The 22267-nt window shown below is 44.0% G+C and overlaps 1 protein-coding gene across 4 annotated transcripts in view; it reads right to left on the reverse strand.

Moving 5' to 3' along the window:
* The window catches only part of IRAK3 (interleukin 1 receptor associated kinase 3), a 61241-nt gene that overhangs the window by 23556 nt on the left and 15418 nt on the right, over positions 1-22267 (reverse strand). For 2 of the 4 annotated variants that reach the window (XR_012784897.1, XM_075551327.1), the window contains exons 2-7: positions 20076-20258; positions 15385-15449; positions 14699-14753; positions 13354-13505; positions 6809-6873; positions 89-203 (exon numbers count right to left, since the gene is read on the reverse strand). Coding sequence is in view for 3 of the 4 variants with exons in the window: in XM_075551327.1 (XP_075407442.1) it covers positions 89-203; positions 6809-6873; positions 13354-13505; positions 14699-14753; positions 15385-15449; positions 20076-20258 (635 nt within the window). In the remaining variant the exon portion in view is untranslated. The remainder of the gene's footprint in view (positions 1-88; positions 204-6808; positions 6874-13353; positions 13506-14698; positions 14754-15384; positions 15450-20075; positions 20259-22267) is intronic. The other 2 variants (XM_075551326.1, XM_075551325.1) reach the window with 1 other exon arrangement.

The following is a 22267-nucleotide window of genomic DNA, read 5'->3' on the forward strand; positions in this document are numbered from 1 at the left end:
CTGCCTAGCAACATGCCTTGGGCCCCCAGCAGCTTCCTGGGTCTACAGCAGGGTCAGAGAACCAGGTAGAATAACAGGTATGACTTACCACACACTGCAATCTGTCAAAAAGTGATCCATTTTCCATATATGGGTAAACTAGACAGGACTTCTCGGTCTCTGTAAAATATGCAGCCAACTCCAATATGTTTGGATGATGAAACCTTGAAACAAAAGATTAAGTCCATTAGGTTATTTATGGAAACAGGAAGTAACAAAACTCTGGCAGGGGGATGGGCAGAAAGGAATGCAGGAGTCAAAAGCAGGATATAAATTTGGCCAAGGGAGAAGTGATTTCATTGGATCCATTAAACGCAGCTACACTTTCCAAAGTGGTCTACTGTGTTCTAAACTTACTAAACAGTCTTTTCAATTGGTTGCGGTTGTTGAAATAGAAAGAAAATACACAAATGTAAGGCAGAAATTTTAAGAAAATGAAAAATGTTTAAATTTGTGATGTTGATGTCAAAATAAAAAATAGACAACACTCCTTGATAGCAATGTATTTTATTATGACTAAACACAATTAGGCTTGTTTATGAAATAGATTAATATATTAAAGATAACACAACTGAAATTATTCACTGCTTTAGGTTACATGGGTACGTAAATTCACTCAAAATGAAGGAAACAGAGACTGTTTTCATTCAGCGAACATTAACCGAGCATTACTATATCACGTAGTGCTTTGGCATAATGGGTTATGTGTTGGACTGCTAGCATCAAGGTCAGCAGTTCGAAACCACTAGTTGCTCTGTGGGAGAAAGCTGAGATTTCCTAGTCCTATAAAAAGTTATAGTCTAGGAATCCCACGGGGGCAGTTCTACCTTGCTTTTAGGATCGCTGTGGGTCAGAATTAACCCGAGGGCAGTGAGTCTGAGTTTGAATGGAAATTGTAAAACCAAGTACCACTCATTTCAAATCACAGACACCTGTGTCACCATGGCACACCTCCTCTGGCTCCTTCCTAATGATCATTTACAGTAAACTGTTTTATTATCCCAGACTCTGGATTGAAAACCCTTGGAAGGAGAGGGGAATTGTCCCTTGGACTTGCCGTCTGGAAGAAGTAACATCTAAGCTGGGCCTGAAGTGTGAGTGGCTTTTGTGTAATATTAAGAGATTAGCTTAAGGCCTATGCCTTAGTATTGTCAGCTCCTTAGAAGCTGGCTTCTGATGCTTTTATCCCTCCTTTCTCACGGGCAGGGGAAGGAGCTAATGACTTTTGGGGAAGACTGACCTTTCATTTAACTTCCAGGAGGATCTTGGGAAGTAGGATTCTTGACAGCTAAGCAAACAATCTCAGAAAATTGAATAGCTCTTCCAAATTCACACAGCCAATAGAGACAAGAGCAGAAATTCAAACCCGGGTTTGTCTGTCCCACTCAGCCCCCAGTGGGCACTCAGGACATTTGTGGAACTGATTTTGAAAAGCATCAGCTCTTGCTGACCTTCGGGTCTATAGCATCAAAAATCCTGTTGGTTTCCAAGTTGGTAGCAAAGAGATGGCTAGGGTGAGTCTATGGCTCAAGGCCCACAGCCTGTCTTGATGCCATGTCCACATTCCACGCCTTGTTAACTCTTGAAGTCATGTTTCTGCTTGATCGGTAGTATATATGGTTTTGATCAGTAATAATATTTAAAAATAAATAATCAGTCCTTTCTGCTCTGTGAGCAAGAGCTCAGTTCACCCACCTCTGGCTTTGTCTACATGAGGTCTTCGACCTACTGCTTTCCAAAGATCTCCTCTTTGAATCATCTTATGGTAGGGACCAGGCAGGCAGTGAGATAGATCAGCTGTTCGGACAACTAGATATACAACAATTCAATTCCTCTCCAGCCCAATTGCTTTTCACTTTCTAGATGCAGTCTGAGTCCTCAGAGGCACTGGGATCTCATACACACTTAGTCTCAAGGATGTTTTTGACCTTTTTTAAGAAGGTTGTGTGTGAGCGTGTTTATAGGAAAGCACTGAAGAAACCAATTAAAGACATATTTCCAACCCTAAGAAAAACCCCAACTTTATTTTAATATGCCTAAGCACGCCCAAGACATAGTAGGTGTTCAAGGACTAACTGTTGAATGGAGCTAAGTTCACAGTATCTGTGAATTTCACATTTTATATTTCATGGTTGCTTCATGGACCCTTTAGTCTTGCTAGCAAGATAACTAATGATAATACTCCAGGAATATTCAACACCCAAAGTTGTCAGGTATCCCTAAATTAATTTATAAAGTGAGTACAATTCCATTTAAGAAAAACAACAGAAATCTTTTTACTTAATCAGACTATTTTTGTTCCTATAAAAAATAACTTATCAAAAGAAGGAAAGAAAATAACTCATCAGAATAAATCCAGGTGGATGAGTTATTTCAATGTAAGTAAAATGAAACCATAAAAGAACTAGAAAAAATAGGTGACTGATTTTATAACTTCCTTGGGGGGAAGGTCTTTTAAACTATAAAATAGATCAGCTATTAAAATCTAAAAAATGAAACCATAAAGGTACTAGAGGAAAAGAAAGCATGGGTGAATTATTTTATAACCTTCTAGTGGAGAAGACCTTTAAAACTAGGATATAAAACCCAGAAAAGGAGGAATAGATAAATTTGATTATATCAAAACCATTTCTATGTGGCAGAAACTAAAATTAGCAAAGATAAAATAACTATCTCATAAAAAGTTATTTGTACCTCATAATATAAAAAATAGAGATAACTGTCTCTAATATATAAAATTCCAATATGCTAAAAAGCAACACCTTAAAAACAGCTGAGGGGCAAAGGATATTTTCAGATAATTTATAGAAAATACATCTCTTAAATGCATAAAAAGATTATTAAGCTCACTGATAATAGAAAAAAATAATTTAAGTTGCATGAGGAAATTATTTTTATATAGCAGAATGGCCAAAGTTAAAAGGTCAGAATATACACTAGGTTGGCAAGAATGTGGAGAGCTAAGCACTCTCATATATTACTGATATAAGTGTAAGTTGGTATAACTTGTGTTGATTGATAATATGTCATGCACATAACATAACTGTAACTTTATTTATGGTAATTTGTCCTGCATACATACAAATGTGTACAAAATACCACATACATAACAATAATATCTACAAGAACAAGGTGCTCTCATTTGTAGCATTACTGTTTGAAGAGTCAAGAAATTTTCTTTTTTTAGCTATATTTTTATATTCTTTTATTAATTGAATTTTACTGCATAGCATATCATAGTTACATGAATAATTTTAGACTTATCAAATCACTTTAAAATTGCTTTTATTACCTGTAAGTGTAACATATAAAGATGATCCTTTTCAATCCAACCACAAAAGTAGAGTTGAGTAAATTTAGTCCAGAGTAGTAAAATAAGCAAAGTGAACCAGGTGTGTATGTATATGTATGCTACCTCTTCTGTGAAAATAAGAAACCAAAGTACATGTTTCCTTGTGAATAAAGTATCTCTGGGATGATATTCAGGAAACGGATTACATTGACACAATCAGCTGGGGAGTTGGATGCTCACAGGGGCAGAAAATAATCTCAGTTTACCCTTTTGTACTTTGGAAAAGTCTGACTCCATTATGTATTTGTAAACAATTAACAAAGCGGAGATGTAAAAATACTCGATTACAATTCTGGTGTTAGTTTTTCGTGGACTAAATGGCATTGTACTGGACTGAATTATATCCTGGAAAACGTGTGTTGTAAATCCCAACTTCTAGGACAGTGGTTGTAACCCCATTTGGGAATGGTTTGTCTTTGTTATGTTAATGAGGCCAGACTAGCAGGGTGTGTATCTGGAGTCAATGTTGTTTGTGACATAAGAGAGAAGAAATGCAAGCTAGCCAGAGAGATGGAGTAGATAGATGCCGACACACAGAGCTCTCCAAGGAACCAGGAACCAGATGGTAAGCAGACAGGGACCTTCCTCCGGAGCCAACACAGAGAGAAGCCCTTCCTCCAGAGCTGGCACCCTGAGTTCACACTTGGCGCTTCCTAAACTATAAGAAAAATAAGCACTTGTTTGTTCAAGCCATCCACTTGGGGTCTTTCTGCTATGACAGCAAGAAATCAGGAGGGCAGAGTTTTGTACTGAAGAAGGGGGCGATGCTCTAATACACTCCTCGAGTGTGGAAGCAGGTTTGGAATTAGGTGATGAGTCGAGGCTGGAAGAATTTTATGGTACCTAATAGAAAAAAATCTCAAATGCCTTGAAGAAACCGGAGGGAGAATTATGGATGACAAAGGCAACGCTGGGGAGAGCTCAGAGAAAGAGAGAAGAGCAACAGAGGGAAACGCTCTCTCATCTTAGAGACTGCACATGGCCCCAGCAACCGAATGCTGCTGGAAATGTGCATTTAAATGTGCTTCTAGTGAGGCTTTAAAAAATGACCATGTCATTGGATAGTGGAAGAAAAGAAATACTTTTGATGTGGTGGCACAGAACTCCTCTAAATTATGCCCAAAGGTTTGGTAGAAGGGAGAACTATAAGTAATGCACTTGAACATCATCTGACTGATGAGATCTCTAAGCAAAATCTTAAAGTGGCCACTTGGTTTCTACCTGCCGCTCGCAGTGAAACCCGAGAGGAAGGAGGTGGACTTAAACAAGAGCTGTGCACAATGAAAACAGAACCTAAAGACTTGGCACATACATTCTCAAATGTTCACTAAGGGCACGGCAGCGTAATCTTTGGTTGAAGAGATTAAGCCTGTGACTGATGGATCTAACCAACTCCCATCGCAGAAAAAGCCATCATCGACTGACGTGGGCAGAGAAAGAATGAAGGGAAAGAATGCTGTCTGCCTTGGGATTCCACAGGCAGGAAACAGGTCAAAAGAGCTGCCTCTGCAGCCCTTCAAGAGCAGGACCCTCCCTGGAGCAGCGGAGCTTCTAGAAGGCACAGGAAACATGGCCTTCTCAGTTTCCAGGGTGGGGTCATGATCGGCTGGGTCTCAAAGGTCCAGGTCACAGACTCTTTGGTGTCAAAGAGTTGGAGCTCCGTCGACCTGATTTCAGAGTGTGTGGCTGCCATTAGGTGTGCCAGGGGGCTGGGGCTGCCACCCACACTGAGAGGGTGAGGCCGCCATGATCAAGGGGCAGAATGGGGTCTGCTGGGACCACAGGGTTTGGGTTCCCATTCAGAGGGACTAGGAGAATGGGGTTTCCCAAAGCCAAGGGAGCAGAGTGGCCATCCCCGAGGGCCTGAAATGGAGAGCTGAAGCCCACAGTTGAGTGACCTCCATCCAGAAGCTGGAAGTCATGTCCCACCCGGAATCTGGAGGGCAGAGTTGAAACCTTGATAGCTAATCAAATGTGTTCTTCTGGTTTTGGGACTTGTGGGTCCTGTTCTCTCTTCTTTTCCTCCAGTCGCTCCCATTTGTGAGGGGAATGCCTACCTTGGGCCTGTTCCGCCACCGTCCTTTGCAAACGGAAACCTTGTGGTCCACGTTTCACAGGTTCATAGACGAGGAGGAGTTTTGCTCCAGGGTGAAATACACCTAAACTTACAACCCATGTCTGATTTACATCATGCAGAAGATGTTTATTTTTGAACTTGAAGTTGATTTAAGTCCTTTGAGGTGGTGTTGATGGCTTGTGTATGCTTTGTGTGTGGCATGGACATGAATTTTGGGAGGCCAAAGGGTAGAATGTTATGGATTGAAATGTATCCATCCATCCACCCCAATCCAAATATGTGAGATAATTCAGAACTTCTTTCCATCTATACCTGTGGTTATCATCCTATCTGGGAATGGTGTGTCTCTGTTATGTTAAAGAGGCTGGGTTAGTATAGGTTGCCTCTCTAGTCAATCTTTTGGGCGATATGAAAGAGAGGAACACTGATATTAGCAAGAAAGAGAGGATAAGATCAAGACCAAGACTCATGGGTGTTGCCAAGAACCAGAGGGCAGACGCTCAAGAAACAAGGGCCTTCCTCCAAGTTGACCCAAGAGGAAGGCTTCCCTAGAGCTGCCACACTGAATTCAGACTGGCAGCCTCCTCAGCTGTGGGAAAGGACATTTCTCCTTGTAGAGCCATCCTCTTGGGTAATTTCTGTGCAATGATCAAAGTCAAGTTGTTCTGGTTCTACCAAAAGGAGGGTTGGCACAGCTCTCCCTCTCCCCTCCCACTCCACATACTGGTTTAAAAAACATCTGAAAAGGGACATTTTTCTCTTTGTAAGGGCTGACGAGGGAACTCGATAGGGTTAAGGGCCTTTAATGAGGCAGACTGCACAGCTGTAGATATAAATGTATATGAAAATGAAGTCATTTTAATTTGTCTCCAAGGACTCTCAGACTCATGATTGAATTCCCAGAAAATAATATGCACATCAAACGCACTTGATTCCTTTGTCTGAAACGCTCTTCCTGAAAAGGGCTATAATGAAACCGTTTCTACACTGGGAGGTCTCGCGGGAAGCGGAGAAGTGGTGAAATATATACAATTGCAATGTTACAAGGATTATTTTACATTCAACCATGTTAGTCACACATGATTTAACCCACTTCCTTGGACAGTTTCAATGTTCCCATTTAAAATAGGTTCTAGTGAATTATGTAAATGGTCTATTTTCAAATGTGTTTTAAGGAGCATGCTAAAGCAGATGTCAAAAATGTACCCAGTGTTCTGCCATCTGACCCACATTTATTAAATGCCAGCCATGCCAAGCAAGCACGGGGCTGTAGAATCAACGATGAGCAAGGATGAAGACCAGGCAAAAGGAGTGGGCCATTCCAGACAAAATATACTCACAGTAGTAAAACTTCAAGTTCAGATAAAAATCTCTTCCACTGTTTCTTACACTGCATTTTTCTCTCCTAAATATCATATAGAAAGACAGGGGGAAAATAAGAAAAGAATCTTAAGTCGGGATTCATGGTTTCCCTAAATGATATGCATATGCTGATGTACATGTATATGAACATTTTTTTTGGAGAGGGCTGGTGGGAGGATCCTCAGCTTTCCATCAGATTCTCCAAAGTCCATTCATTCACAATCCAAATTGGAACCACTCCTTTTGAATTTAAGTTTTTCTATATAATTTATTGTATTGCCAAATCCCACACTCTGACCATATTTCACAAACACATAAATTCAGAAATGCACAGATTCCGAGAAAATCCCACGACAGAAACCCCCACTTGTTCTTACAAGGAAGCTACCACATCATGAGTACATTTCCGTTAAAGGGGCAGCATGTGTCGCTGTGGCAAAATGTCACTAATTTGGCATCTGGGGTTGTTGGGACCTGCAGGCTCAAGTTTACCCTTGCATTCATTGTGAAAGGGCAGGCTTATGGAAAAATGCCCTCGCACTTCAGAGGAGCCTCAGCAGCCAGTGCAGAGACCGGCAGGAATTTTTATCAAATAAACAGGGATCAAGACCGACTCTGTACCTGGCACTGTTCCCCAGACACGTATGTCACCCCCTGTTGCTGAGCCTCAGGTCTCTCAGCTCTACCACTAAGAGAGCGTGCTCAGTTTAAGAGTGTTCTTGAAGGCCCTGGTGGAACCCTTGCCTTCCATGTAGGACACCAGGCTGTTTTCCAGCCAGTGCGCCTCAGACACTGCCCCTACCCATCTGTCAGTAGAGCCCTGTGTGTTACTATGAGGCAGGTTTCAGGGAATTTCTGGACTACACAAGCTACGAAGACCTACTCCTAGAAGACCCTGTGTATCACAATGGTCAGATCTGCAACCTCTACCACTCAGTGGCTGCGAGCATGCTCCTTGGTCCCAGTTAGCATTTGCAGTGTCTGGAGAAGGTAGCATGTTCAGAACCTGATCGATTCTCAAGAATACTGGAGGAGAAAGCCAACAGGATTTTTACAAACGATTTTCCAGGGAAGTCAGAAGGAATAAGGCGGGCTAATAAACCATTTTCAAAGGCCATTCGATCAGAATTGACATTTTAAAAGAGCATGGGCCAGTGAGTCAAGCGAGTCTTGGTTCCACCTCTAACACTAGGTAGTGATGGTTTTTAATAGTGACTTACTGATCTCGCTAAGGTCATTATTTTCTTCATCTGAAAGCCTCTCTCTCTCTCTCTCTCTCTCTCTCTCACACACACACACACACACACACACACACACATCGGAAAGAGTTTCTGATAAAGGGTCTGGTTTTGTATGTCTACGTGACATAGGAGAGCTGGTGACTTAGTGGCTATGTACTGGGCTGTGATCGCTAAGGTCATCAGTTGGAAACCACAGTTCACTCCTCGAGCAAAAGGGCTTTCTACGCCCGTTATGAGCTGGTCTCAGAAACCCACAAAGGAGCATCACTTCACTGGACCTCATGAGCAATGCTGAATCTCAGGCTCCTCCCCAGACCTGATCAAGCTGCACCGTAGGAAGACCTCATTCCCAGGCCATCATCCAGGTGTATATTAGGGTGGAGAAGTGCTTTTACAACACACCCAATATGCTTCACCATCTCAGTCCCCCTATGTAGGGTTATTTTTTATTTTAATAAATCATTTTATTGGGGGCTTGTACAACTCTTACCACAACCCATACATTCATCCATTGTGTCAGGCACATTTGTACATTCATTGCCATCATTTTCAGAATATTTTCTTTCCACCTGAGCCCTTGATATCAGCTCTTCATTTTCCCCCTCCCTTCTCCACCCTCCTTTCCTCATGAATCCCCAATAATTTATAGATTATCATTGTTTTTCATGTCTTACACTGACCAATTTCTCCCTCCACCCACCCCTCTGTTGTCCATCCCCCTGGGAGGGGGCCATAGGTAGATCATTGTGATCGGTTCCCCACCTCTTCCCCACCATCCCCTTCCCCTCCAGGTATGACTATTCTCAGGGGTTTATCTGTCCTGGGTTCCATGTGTTTCCAGCTCCTATCTGTACCCATGTACATGCTCTGGACTAGCCAGATTTGTAAGGCAGAATTGGGATCATGATAGTGTATGGTGGGAGGCATTAAAGAGCTAGAGGAAAGTTGTGTTTCATCAGTGCTATACTGCACCCTGACTGGCTCATCTCCTCCCCATGACCCTCTGTAAGGGGATGTCCAATTGCCTACATATGGGATATGGGTCTCCACTCCACACTCCACCTCATTCACAATGATATGATTTTTTTGTTCTGGGTCTTAGATGACTGATACCTGATCCTATTGACACCTCATGATCACATAGGCTGGTATGCTTCTTCCATGTGGGCTTTGTTGCTTCTCAACTAGATGGCTGCATGTTAATCTTCAAGCCTTTATGACCCCAGACACTATATCTTTTGATAGCCGGACACTGACAGCTTTCTTCACCACATTGCTATGCACCCATTTTGTCTTCAGTGATTATGTCAGAAAGGTGAGCATCATGGAATGCCAAGTTATTAGAACAAAGTGTTCTTGCATTGAGGGAGTACTTTAGGCCCAATGTCTACCTGCGACCTTAATACTAAACCTATTAATACATATACGTAGATCTATTTCCCTATTGTCATAAATATATTTACATATTTATGTACATATATTTACATATGGACATGACTGTATTTAGACCTCTATAAATGCTCTTTGCCTCCTAGTTCTCTCCTCTATTTCCTTTTACTTTCCTCTTGTCCCACTATTATGCTCAGCCTTCATTTGAGTTTCAGTAATTCCTCTCCGTTACATTGCCCTTGATCAAGTCCTACCAGGCCTCCCACACCCTCCTCGCCATTGATTTTTAGATTACTTGTTGTTCCCTCGTCCCTGGAGTTGTTAACATCCACTTCCTTTCCGCCCCCCTTTCCTTCTCGCATGCCCCCATTGTTTTCTCCTCTGGATTGTTTGTCCCACCTATCTTATCTAGATAGACATGAAGAGATAATAATATGCACAAAAACAAGACAGAGAAAAAAAACCCAAAGCAACAAAAGAAAATAAAACAACAACACAAAAAAGAATCAACAACAACAAAAAAGAGAAAAGCCTATAAATAGTTCAAGATCTTTTTGTGGACATTTAGGTGTGTTTTCCAGTCAAGTCTGATGGGGTGCCAAGCCCTGGCCCCAAAGTCTATTTTTGGTATTCCCCGGGGACTTCATTGCTCTACTCCCCTTAGTGTTCTGTTGCACATCTTTAGTGTTTTGCCTCAGTGTGATGGGATCAGATTGGGCACAATTCCCGCACTGTGTCTCCAGTGTTGTCTCCTGTAGCACTATGGGTTAATGAGAGACGTTGTGTCTCATGGTGGGGCCAGCCCTATGGTCCTCTCTGTGCATTGGTTCCTCTGAGCAGGAATATTGTCCTTTGGGCTTGGTGGGCGAGGATGTGCTCCACTCTCTCTTCCTCCCCCTTCATTTGCTCCTGTGTGCTCTGATCAGACATGTCCCTCACCCTGAGCTGTAGCTTCAGGGCTGTCCTCTGAAGTGAATTCTTCTGGGGGCAGGAGGGGCTGTCCATGTAGTTGGGATTGGGGCCAGCCCCTCACCTATGTAGGGTTATTGATGTTAATGTCTCATTATTACCCAATTGTCTTTCTGTTTCCTTCATTGACTCTTTCCTGAAAGCCTTTGTGCGTGAATGTGTGTAGAGACAGGGGAGTGGGTGGAGATAAAAGCTGAGGGCAAAAGTCCAACCAAACTCCTATAAATGACCTTAAAGGGGAGTTCACATAGCATGTAGCACTTAATACATCACTTCCTGTTTATAGATGCCTAATGCTTAGCAACCAAATTCATTAAGCTCATATGCGCTTCACCCAGAGAACACTTATGGAGAAACTATTCTGGAGTAGGCACTACAATAAGGCAGTAGGACCTCAAATGAATCCGAGCTCTTCAAAGAACTTCACAACCTGGTCCAGTGGGCGAGGTGGTGGAGAATATCAATACTATGGGATAATGGTACCATGTTGTGCTACACATGGGAGGTCACCAAGTCCGACTGCAGGGGTCAAGGCCAGTCAAGGAAATTAGAGTTCTTTGTGACAGGAAGGGATGAGGAGCTCGAGGCCATAACATTTCACCCAGTAGCCAGACACTGAGAGAGAACCGCCCCTCCCACCCCCCAGGGAGTGTGGGGTGGGGGGCAGGTAGAAGCAGAGAGAAAAGTGGATACAGCTTTGGGGGAGGTTTCCTTGAAACTCAGCCATAAGGGAGTGCACGATAGGGTCCGGGACACTGTGACCTTCAGAAACAGGCTTCAGTTGGCCACCTCTATAGGAACTGCCTTCTAGCTGGTGAATGGGTTGACCGGTGGATTGTTGCATTTCTTTATTAGCTTGCTCATCCTCCCAAAAGTCTTGAATGCCTGTCAAGTGGACAACCTTGGCACCTCTGTTTACCTCACAACTATCTCTTTCGCCGATAGGATGTGTTTGTGAACATTTTTGGCTTCTTCTATCATCTTTTGAAAGAGTCGGGCAAAACACAATTGGGGAAAATGGAAGAATTAAGTTAATAAGAGTGGAAAGAAAGGAGGCCTGGTCGTGAACTGGGTTACACGTTGGGCTGAGAACCACAGGGTTCGCAGTTAGAAACCACCAGCCTCTCCCAGGGAGAAAGGGGCTTTCTATGCCCATCAGGAGTTCCAGTCTTGGAAACCAACAAAGGCAGTTCTACTCTGTCCTATAGGGTCGCTATGAGCCAGACTCCACTCAATGGCAGTGGGGGCGTATAACCCCAGCTGCAGACTAGGAAACACGAGATTCCTCCTTCTCCCCCTCTTTCCTAGTCTGATCCAATGGATCACTAGATTTGGTCCCTCCTCATCCCTTCTCCTCGTCATCCCATGGCCTCCGCCCTGCCTTACTGCAGTTGTTCCAAATGCGGGCTTCTCAATGAAAAGACCTTGGGGAGCTTTCAAAAAACACAGCTGCCGGCTACCAGCTCCCTATTCTATTAAAAGACGTCCCTGGGAGATTCTGATAAGCAGTTAGGGCTGAGAACAACGGGGAAAAGTCTTATCCATGTCTTCCTTAAAAACATAAAGAAGAAAGAAAGGAGAAACCACCAAACTCAATGCCATCAACTCATGCCGATTCATAAAGACGCTAACAGGGAAGGGTAGCACTGTCCCTTTGACTTCCTAAGACTGTAGCTTTTATGGGAGTAGAAAGCCCCATAGGTACAGCTGGTGGTTTCAAACTGCTGACCTTGCAGGTAGCAGCCTAACATGTAACGACAGCTCCACTGCATCTCTCTGCCTTCTGTCTAGCTCTTGTTATCTTTCCCTCTGCCAATCCCAGGCCGTCATCTACTCCGTGAGCACTATTACACTTCCAAACTCAAATCACTGACTTAACCCATCTGTCCAGTCTCATTCGTTATCTTCCTGGCTGGTGACGGGGCAGGCGATAACAGGCGTGCATGCACCCCAGGCCCGGCCCAGGGCCTGCTTGGAGGGCATGCTCTTGTCTTCACACAGCAGCATGAGGGGCAGGGCCATCTCCAGTGGCTGGGCATCCGCAGCCACCACAATTAACTCTGAGATGCCCATGTTGAGGGGTTCGGGTGACCTCATTGGCTTCCTTGCGTAGCTACCAGCAGCTAGATGGGCACTGTGAGGGCATAGGATTTCGGGTTTACAGCTGCCGCCATCATGGCTGCGGTTCTATGGTCTCGCCCCTACGGGAGGAACACGGCCAAAATTGGAGCATGAGCAGGGCCAACACCGGAAAACCGCCCTGGGAAGGAGCAACAATGGTTGCCTCCAGGAGAATCCTCTGTTCCTGTATCTCCATCCCCAAACTGCATGAGTGATGTGTGAAATAAGATGTATGCTTTCATACGTGCATGGCTAGGACTCTGGGCCTGCTCAGGAAAGATTTCCTCCAGAGCCTCTGGAGAGAGCATGGTCCTGCAGAACCACGAGACAATGGCCTTCAGTAGTTTTCAACCAGCCCTGTGGTTTCGTTGTGCCCTATTTTGTTATGTTCGCTCTAGGAAATCAGTACAGCTGCCTTCTATCCTATTCAGACTATTGGCTTGCTGCTTCTACTTAAAGCTTTCTCTGTCCCACCATCTGGAGATAATAACTTGGCCATCTTCAGCAAAGTTCCAGAAGGTCCTAGAAGGTTTGTCAGGGGGGAAAAAACCTTGTGCAACACATGTGGGCCTGAGAAGGATTTAACTTCCAGATCCCTGCAAAGTAGCCATGCATCACTTAGTCCTGCCTCCAGTCACCTGAGGTCCTATGAGCATATCATTTTCACTTCTGGCAGATTTGGGCCCTCGCCCTTTAAAGGTCGCCTCCTCTCAATATGAGTAGGAAACCAACACCTTTTAATATGGAATGTGAGCAAATACGTGGAATGGCTATCCCTCTCATGATAGATATTCTTCCCATACCTGCTTAAATAATTTAATGGCATATGCTCGGTCTTGAATCTCCACTCTGAATACCTCAAACATCTCCCCTTCTCCGATGAGGAAGTCTTTGTGAAAACATTTGGTTCCTTCGACGATGTCTTGAAAGCTGATGGGGGATCTGGGCAATACTCCTTAGAAGAAAAGTCAGGAGAAAATAAGTCACTTTTCCACCTTTTTCTCTCTTAAACAGTCTAAAAATAAACAAATAGATAAATAGAGAATGAAAGAATCTAGTAAGTCATCATTACAATGAAGCAAGACTAACAACCAGAAACAGGCCAGTGGTGGCCAGTAAAGGAGAGCCCCAGGACCACATGTGAAGTCCCCTAAAAGGGCAGGTGCTCACATGCTCGCCGCACCTCGACTGGGTCTGGTTCTTCTCAGAGCTGCGCAGGCAGGACAAGTGGCACTTGGGATATTTGTTTCTGTTTTGTTTGCTTTTTACAGGAGTGGCTTCCTACAGTATTTGTCCATGTGTGATTGGTGAAGTCTACCAGGACAATGACCTCTTGGTCCATCCAGGTTCTAAAATGCTTCACTCGTCCCTTGTCTGTTCTTTAGCATTGCATAATGCTCCAGTGTGTGCATACACTGTTTATTCATTCTCCCATTGATGGACATTTGGGTTCCTTCCATCTGTTTGCTATTGTGAATAGTGTTGTGATAAACATGGTGTGCATAAACCCCAAAACCCACTGCCATCGAGTTGGGTCTGGCTCATAGCATCCCTATAGGACAGAGCAGGACTGCCCCCTTTGGGTTTCCAAGGCTGTACATCTTTACGGGAGCAGACAGCTTCATCTTTCTCCCAAAGAGTAGCTGGTGGGTTTGAACCACTGACTTTCTGGTTGGCAGCCCAACTCATAACCCACTATGCCAGCAGGGCTCCTTTGGGTTCATATAGCTGTTCACATCCCAGCTCTTACTTCTCTAGGATACGGCACTAGTAGTGGGCTTGCTGGATCACATGGTATTTCTAGTTCCAATTTTGTAAGGAGGCACCATTCCATTTTCCAAGCCTGCATGCTTAGCTGCTAATTGAAAAGTTGGAAATTTGAACGCACCGTGGAAGAAAAAGCTGGAGGTCTGCGCCCATAAATGTCACAACCTAGGAACGCTATCAGGCAGTTCCACGCTGTCCTGTAGGGTGGAGAGGAGTCAGAATCGGCCCACAGCACACACTCGCCACAGTAGTACAAACACATATCTATCTGCGGAAATTTGTACACTGAGCCTGCATATTAATCAACAGACGGCATGTAGATTGGCCCGTCTCCTTTGAAAGGAAGGTGGGATTTAAGGACAACGGCTGTTTCACTTTTACCTTTGTCATTCCGCTCCGGAAGAAGCACATTCTCCACTGTGACGTTTGCTGTTTCCTATGAGGAGGAAAGCATACTAAAGTGATTCCGTTTCCCAAGTCTAGCAGGGACACAGCCTCGACAGAACCCAAAGCTCCCCTTGGAGAGACACAACGAAGTGCATTCTAATTGAGACGAAAGCTAGTAGAAAAGGAACTCTCACATTATCCAAAGGCATTCATTGCCCTGTACACTTAAGGCTTTCAAGCTAATTCCGAAAATTAAAGTATCAATACCATGGTCCCTTATCATCTATTTTAAATCGATTTTACATGGCAACTAATGGTATGTAAGCAATCGCTGCTAATTTTCTTTAACAAAAATGAATAGCAACATGCCAACGGCTAAGAGGACCAGGAAATCTAAATTGGAGTTAAGGCAATGGCATGACGCACAGGGCCCTGCCGAGTTCTGCCTCAACTCTGAGAGTGCGCCAGGAGAAAGTGCCTAACCCTTCACGCACTCGTGACTCACTGATGTCCTGGTCCTTTCCTTCAAGAAAGCAGAGTGAGAGAACTATGGGGGTTCTGGTTTTCAAAAGGGTGCTGACAATCCAGCATTATCCTTTCAGGTAATTTAATTCTTTGTGCTCAGTTATATTCAGATACACGATGGCCCTCGGGGGTCATTCTCTACGTGCACTCTCTACCTTTGGTGGAAATTTTGGAAAGGTGTCCCCTGGATGACTTCGCTCTGAAGGCTTCAAGGCCATTCCTGAAAGAGAAGCAAAAAGATTTCTGCATCCTATTCATCAGGGGCTAACTACAACAATATTTTATGACCCTAATAAGCATTCCCGAGACTGTGTTAACAAATAACTCGATAGTAACGTTCCTTCCTACTGCTCAGTTTCAATCCCGCAGAATGGTTGTAAAATTACATGTGTGAAATAGTCTTATGATGATCAAATTTTATATAAACATACTTTCATTCATTTAAATCATGAATGGCTACTTTAAATTATTGTTAGACTTCACTACAGATATGAAACTATAAAGCAGAAAATTAAAAGGGTAAAAGCAACATTGCTATTATCTTTTTGCGCATGTACTCTAAGTTGTACAATGATGGAATTATAGTTTTCTGATGATTTTTTATCCTATCATCTTGTACTGCACATGATTAGAGGTGACTTTGTGTATGTGTGTGTGAGAGAGAAAGATCAACCGCAAATAACCACACCGCCATTCGAAATGCAAACTCATTACCACTGAGTTCATTTTGACCCTCCCCCCCCTGGGGGGGCTTTGCAGGGGGTTCTAGACGGTAGCTCCCGCAGAGCACTGCCAGGGCCGCCTCCACACATCCCTACTTGTACACTTGCAGGTGCAGTGAATTACTTGACATGGCTCTTCTAGTCAAAGTCTCTTGAATTCCCACCGAATGACCTTTTCCTGCATGGAACTGGGTCAGAAAGTGAAGACAGGATTCACCTGTACAGAGCGATTGTTAACGGGATTCATGGGTTGTCATCTGGCTGGGTGAAAAATGAGCCCGCTAAGGCAGTGGGTGGGGGAATCTCACTACCAGCAAGAACCAGGAGTGAACCTCCTGAATCCAGAAGAGAGCTGTGACTTCGGAGGAGCAGCAGCAGAGTCAAGAGTCCGAGCATGAGGCAGAGTGGTGGACTTCCCGGCCCACAGAGCACGGAGAGCTGAGAGCCGCTGGGCAGGAGGCTGACGTGGGCTGCCTTCGGACAGTTAATTGGTGGAGTTGGGCTTGCTGGCTTAGTGCTTCAGATGAAGGCTTACTTTTGTGGGGTGCCTCTAAGCACTGAATGTAGGGAGCTGGGTTACTGACTCAAGGAGATTGAGCTGAATGCCAGTGGGTTGAGGTTTACAATGGAGTGGCTTGCTCTTTGGGCAGTTACTAGCAGCCCTGGAGGAACTTTGGAGCATGTCCTGACTAAAGATCTGTATCCTGAGCATTTCTAACCTGCATTGTAACCTGTTCAGGTCCTTAATAAACCCGATTGTCAAGAGCACTGTCTGTGAGTTCTGTGTGGCCATTGCAGTGAGTTACATAACTTAGAAGATAAACCTGTCATAGATTACAGTTAAGTAAGAAAAAGAAACATCAGATCACTTCTAAAAATTGTTTCCTTGGCCTATACTTCACATATACAGTTTAATCATTCAATCTTATTAAGAACAGTTGTGCATTCAATTTCAGAACATTTTCTTCTTGAACTCATCACTGTTAGCTTCCATTTATGCCCCCTCCCTTCCCCTTGCCCTGGCCCAGGTAATTATTAATCCAGTTATTGTCTCTATAGACTTACCTAGCCAGGATTTCATATGTAGACTATTGTACAAAACACCATCAAGAAGTAAGCAAACAGACAACCCAACAACAATGAGTAGACAAAGCATAAAAAGACCTCAATAGAAAACAGAAAATATTAAACACTGAAATAATTTTAAAATGGGACAAAAGAGAGATGAAATGATGAAGTGCTACATCTTAACCTAACTATATCTGCTATAATCAACTTCACAGGTTCTCTGATAGCAAATGATTCATATCCGTGGACTATGTTCAGAGGGAGTAACACATATCTTGATTTAGGCATTGTGTAGAACAAAATTTAAGGTTTGGAGACTATTAGAACACTAAAGGTTACTGTTTTGTTATTCATGAAAATGAGGTAATATTTCAATGTCATAAAATGGAAGACTCAAATAGTTCTCCCAAAAGGTCAGAAAGCAGTGAGCTCCGTGTGGAAATTAGAACACGGCTGCTAGTCATGGAGCCGTGAGTGTAAGACGGGACACATAAGATCACAGTCACAACGGACGTGGAAAACGGCCCTCTCGCTTGGGGACTAGTTTACATAGGTGAAGAAATCATCTACAGGTGGCCACTGGCACTGCAGGAAGAGTGCCAGGGTGGTGAGTTCTTGTTGAGCTGCCAATCTCAAGGTTGATGGTTCAAACCCAGCAATCTCTTGATGGGAGAAAGACAAGGCTGTCTGCTCCTGCAAAGATTTACAGCTTCAGGAACAAGGCATAGGTTGCGATGAGTTCTCATGGGCTCAATGGCAGTGGTTTTGGATTGGGGGTTGGTTTGGGTTCTCACTAGGGCACGTTTATGTGTGTGTGTGTGTGTGTGTGTGTGTGTGTGTGTGTGTGTTGATGAGGACGTGCTGACTCTCCTAAGAGTAGTGTTTACAGGGCTGTAATCTCTTTGGAGGCAGACTGCTATATCATCTTCCCATGGACCAGCTGGTGGGTTTGAGGTGCTGACCTTCAACAGCAGCCAAGGGCTTAACCACTGCGCCATAAGGGCTACTAATGAGACTCGGCAGGAAATCCTAATCTACAATGTGACATCTGGAGGTCAGAATCTGGAAAGTCCAAATTTTCTCTTCAGAGTCACATCACCAAAATGAACCAAAATTCAAGGAGAGGAAGGTGAAGATGGGTTATTTGGATAACTGCTAGGCCTGCCCACCAAAGAAAGATGAGATAGCTGCAGGCATGCGCATTAGGAGCTGCAAGCCCCGTGATGGAGAGAAACCATGGCAGGGACGTCTGCTCAGCAGGTGGCACCTACATTTCCAAGGAGTCGTGACATCTTTCCCTTAACCACCAATCCAACCAAGTCTTTCAGGAGTATGGCTTACTTCGAAATATCAACTCCATAATGACAACAAAACAATGCTATTTTCCGCAGTGGTGAGCTCAGATCAAGGCACTCTTCCCTATGGTTTGTACGTAAGTATTTGCCTCCCCACCCCCGCCCCCAAATCAGCTGATATTCCACTTTTTAAAAGGTCAACTTTGGATACACAACAGACTGGAGGCCAGTCCGGCACGTGGAATTTTTGCCTACTGCCAGTCCAGCTCATTTTGCACTGCATAAATTAGCAACACAGAGAGGGGGAAGCTACCTCAGGCCGACTGCAGACCCGCAGAATGAAGCACACCCACATGGCCTCTCAAAGTGGTTTGAGGTGATATTGGGAAGGGCAAACCCTCTGGGTGCTTTTGCAGCTGGAAAAGATGCAGGTAATGAAAAGGCACTGCCTTTATAGTTCCCAGGGACTCGCTGCTTTTCACTTGCTCCATCGGTTCTGAACCACACCGAGAGAAGAAACGGCGTGCAAAAAGGCACCAGGGACCCAGCAAGTGTACAGAGGAAGCCAAGCTAACGAGGAAAACCTGCAAAATAAAAATCGATCGGAAACTTTACTTTTCTGGTGTAAATCTCTCCATATTTCTTTTTGGTTATGTGCAACACATGTTAGGGTGATAAGGTAGAGGGGAGAGGTTCGCATGTACTCGATATACTATTAACGACCCAATATCTGATTTCTGATCCAAGAGCCCTCTACCGATAACACAGCACCAGCCATATAGCTCCAGATGACGGGGCCGGGCAGTGTCTCTTGCTGTTGTGCACGGAGGCTCGATGGTGCCTAGCAACAATAGCATAGCTGAGATCAATATTGCTGAAGTGGGGGATAACAGAACAGGTGGCCCCGAGACTTACTGACAAAAAAGAATGCAGAGAGCCTCATGAGCTTTCTTGTGAGGTTGCTGGATGTGGAAAATGTGACACAGCATCAGAAACAGAGCGGATGAACGAGGGGGAGATTTAGGGCGCTGTGGAGTGAAGTGGAGAGTAAACTGAGAGGCCACGGCATCAAAAAATGTCGGTGAAGCAAAGAGAGAAATCACACAATTACTCTGGAGGTATCATTTTGCAACAAACCACGATTTTGTTTGTGGTAGGCGACCCCCCCAATTATCTTTTGAACTTCTAGTCAGAAGATAAAACAAATTATAGCAATATCTATAAAACCAAACTCACAGCTATGAAATCAATTCGACTCCCAGCCACCTTATAAGGACAGGGTAGAGCGGTCCCTGTGGGTTTCCAAAATCGAAACTCTTGGTGCCAATAGAGAGCCGCATCTTTCTCCGTTAGCGCCACTGGTGGTTTCTCCCTGCTGACCTTGTGGTTCACAACCAAACTCGCCACCCGCTATTCCACCAGAGCTCCTGTTCTATTGCCCAATTGTGATTCTGGTTGTGTTTATGATGCGGTCTTCGCGTTCTGGATAAAGAGATGATTCTATGAGCGCCCGAGGGGAACACAATAGTTTGAAAGTAAAAGGTGAAAACAACGCACAACCACAAAGTGAGAAAGAACAAATAGGTTGGAATAAGTTAAGCAATGAGGGGACAAAGCAATGCGACCATGTGAAGCCACAGGGGGCCCAGCAGACAACAGCCATCCCTGGCACGGAGTGAATCCCACAGGGAAAGACAATGCTTCCACGTTCCATGACTACTTGTGCACAATGGACTGAGAGTCATCAGGAAAAGTGTTTACCGTGGTTTGTGATCAAATAGACAGCCCGATGATGACCCATCTCCTGGAGAATCTGTAAGAGGTCGCCGATGGTCTTGTTCTTCTGTGCCCAGGACCAAAGCAGCTCTCTTGTTCCACTTTTACCTTGCTCCACATACCTTTCAATGTGACGAACGTCCAGCCAGCTGCTGGAGAGCCGCTCCGCTGTGGAAATTGCAACAGGAAGAATAGGCTGCTTTTATGGGCACGCTTGCTCTCGTGTACTGTGCATGGCTTCTTTTGCTTTAGCTAAAACATTTCATTTTGAACTTTTGAGCGCATACTCCTCACCCAACCCTCCTAATATTAGCGTCTTCCAGAGTATAACGAGCAGAATCAGGAAACTAATAATGGTAGTGTATTATATTAGTAAGTACTGAGATCTGCAGGGTTGGCAGCTCTCAACCACCAGTAGCTTGTCCAGAGAAACAGTTACAGTCTCAGAAGCCCCCAGGGGGTCACTATGAGTCAGCATTGACGCAATGGCGGTGAGGTTGGTTCTGCTCCTGTACAGACGGGCAGCCCTAGAATCCTCCAGGGGCAGTCCTCCCTGTCCCACAGGTCAGCATGAGTCAGCGTCACCTTGAAGTGAGAGCTATAGGAATGAGCTGATTAAATAGCTCACTATCATCAGTCTAGGGCTTCAATAACTAGGTGTGGGGCCGATTGCCGAACAAATCATTGGTGCAAGTTCAAATTGAAGCTGAAGGAAATGAAAACAGTCCAGGAGAACCAACGTGAACCCTGAGTACACCCCATCCCAACTGAAAGACCATCTCAATAATAGATCGGAAGCTTTGAATGCAGATGACCAATAGCCAGATAGGTTTTGAGATGATATCAAGGATGTGAGATGATATCATACATTCAGAAAGCAAAGGTCACTAAATGGCAAAAAAGAAAGGGGGGTGGTGGAAGCAAATTAGATATGAGAAAATACTTTGAAATGCAATCTTGGACGTAGACTAGTTAAAGCAAATAGAAGAAACGATGAAGCAAAAGAGCTGAACAAAAGATCCCAAAGGATGACTGGAGAAGACAGGATAACATTATCATGAAATGTGCAAAGGCCTGAAATCAGAAAACCAAAGGGAAGTACATGCCCCGCATTTTGTAAGCTGAAATAACGTAAGAAAAATTTAAATCTACCCTGAAGGAGTCTATGAGCAAAATATAGAACAAGCAGAAACCATCAAAGGGAGATGAAAGAAATATTCAGGGTCACTGTCCCAACAGAGAATTGGTAGACATTTCCGGAAGTAGCACTTGATCAAGAACTGATAGCATTGAAGGAAGAAGTCGGAGCTGCATTGAAGGTATTGGCAAAACACGGCTCCAGGAAATGACTGACTACCAGTTGAGATATTTCAGCAAATGGATGTAATTCTGGAAGCACTCACTCTGTCCTGTTCGCACAACAGCCTCTTGGCTCACGCACAGTTCAGCATGAGCACAGATAGTGCTCTGAAACATTATACTTGGAAAAATAGAGGGTTAGCAAAAGAGATGAATGATGCCAATGGGATGGACTGACACAGTGGCTGCTACCCCCAGCCAAAACATCGCAATGATTCTGAGGATGGTACAGGATGCAGGCAGTGTCGCATCTGGTTGCAATTATGGTCCCTATGCGTGGGAACGAACTCGAGGCACCTAACAACAATATATATTAAAATGAGCTTATGCTCTTACCTCTGATTCTAATCATATTCGTATATTACAGCCTTTCCTCGTACCTTTTTTTCTCCAATAACGAGATCTGCTCTCACTACCTACAATATGTTTACTTGCTTGTTCCATTCAACTGTGCACCTAAATACTTTCAGAATTTCTCTGTAATAAACCACATTAAGTAAATCAGAACACTTATAAATAATTCTTTGTTGCCCTTAGTCTTAGAATATCCCATTAAGATTTTGTTTTCCAAAGTCACATAGGTTAGTTCTTTCCTGACTCATCTGCTCTGGTGTCAATATTTGTTTTTTTAAACATTTTATTAGGGGCTCATACAACTCTTATCACAGTCCACACAGATACATACATCAATTGCATAAAGCACATCTGCACATTCCCTGCCCTCATCATTTTCAAAGCATTTGCTCTCCACTTAAGCCCTTGGCATCAGGTCCTCTTTTTTTCCCCTCCCTCCCCGCTCCCCCCTCCCTCATGAGCCC

The sequence above is a fragment of the Tenrec ecaudatus genome, chromosome 6 (assembly GCF_050624435.1).
Source record: "Tenrec ecaudatus isolate mTenEca1 chromosome 6, mTenEca1.hap1, whole genome shotgun sequence".
Taxonomy (NCBI): domain Eukaryota; kingdom Metazoa; phylum Chordata; class Mammalia; order Afrosoricida; family Tenrecidae; genus Tenrec; species Tenrec ecaudatus.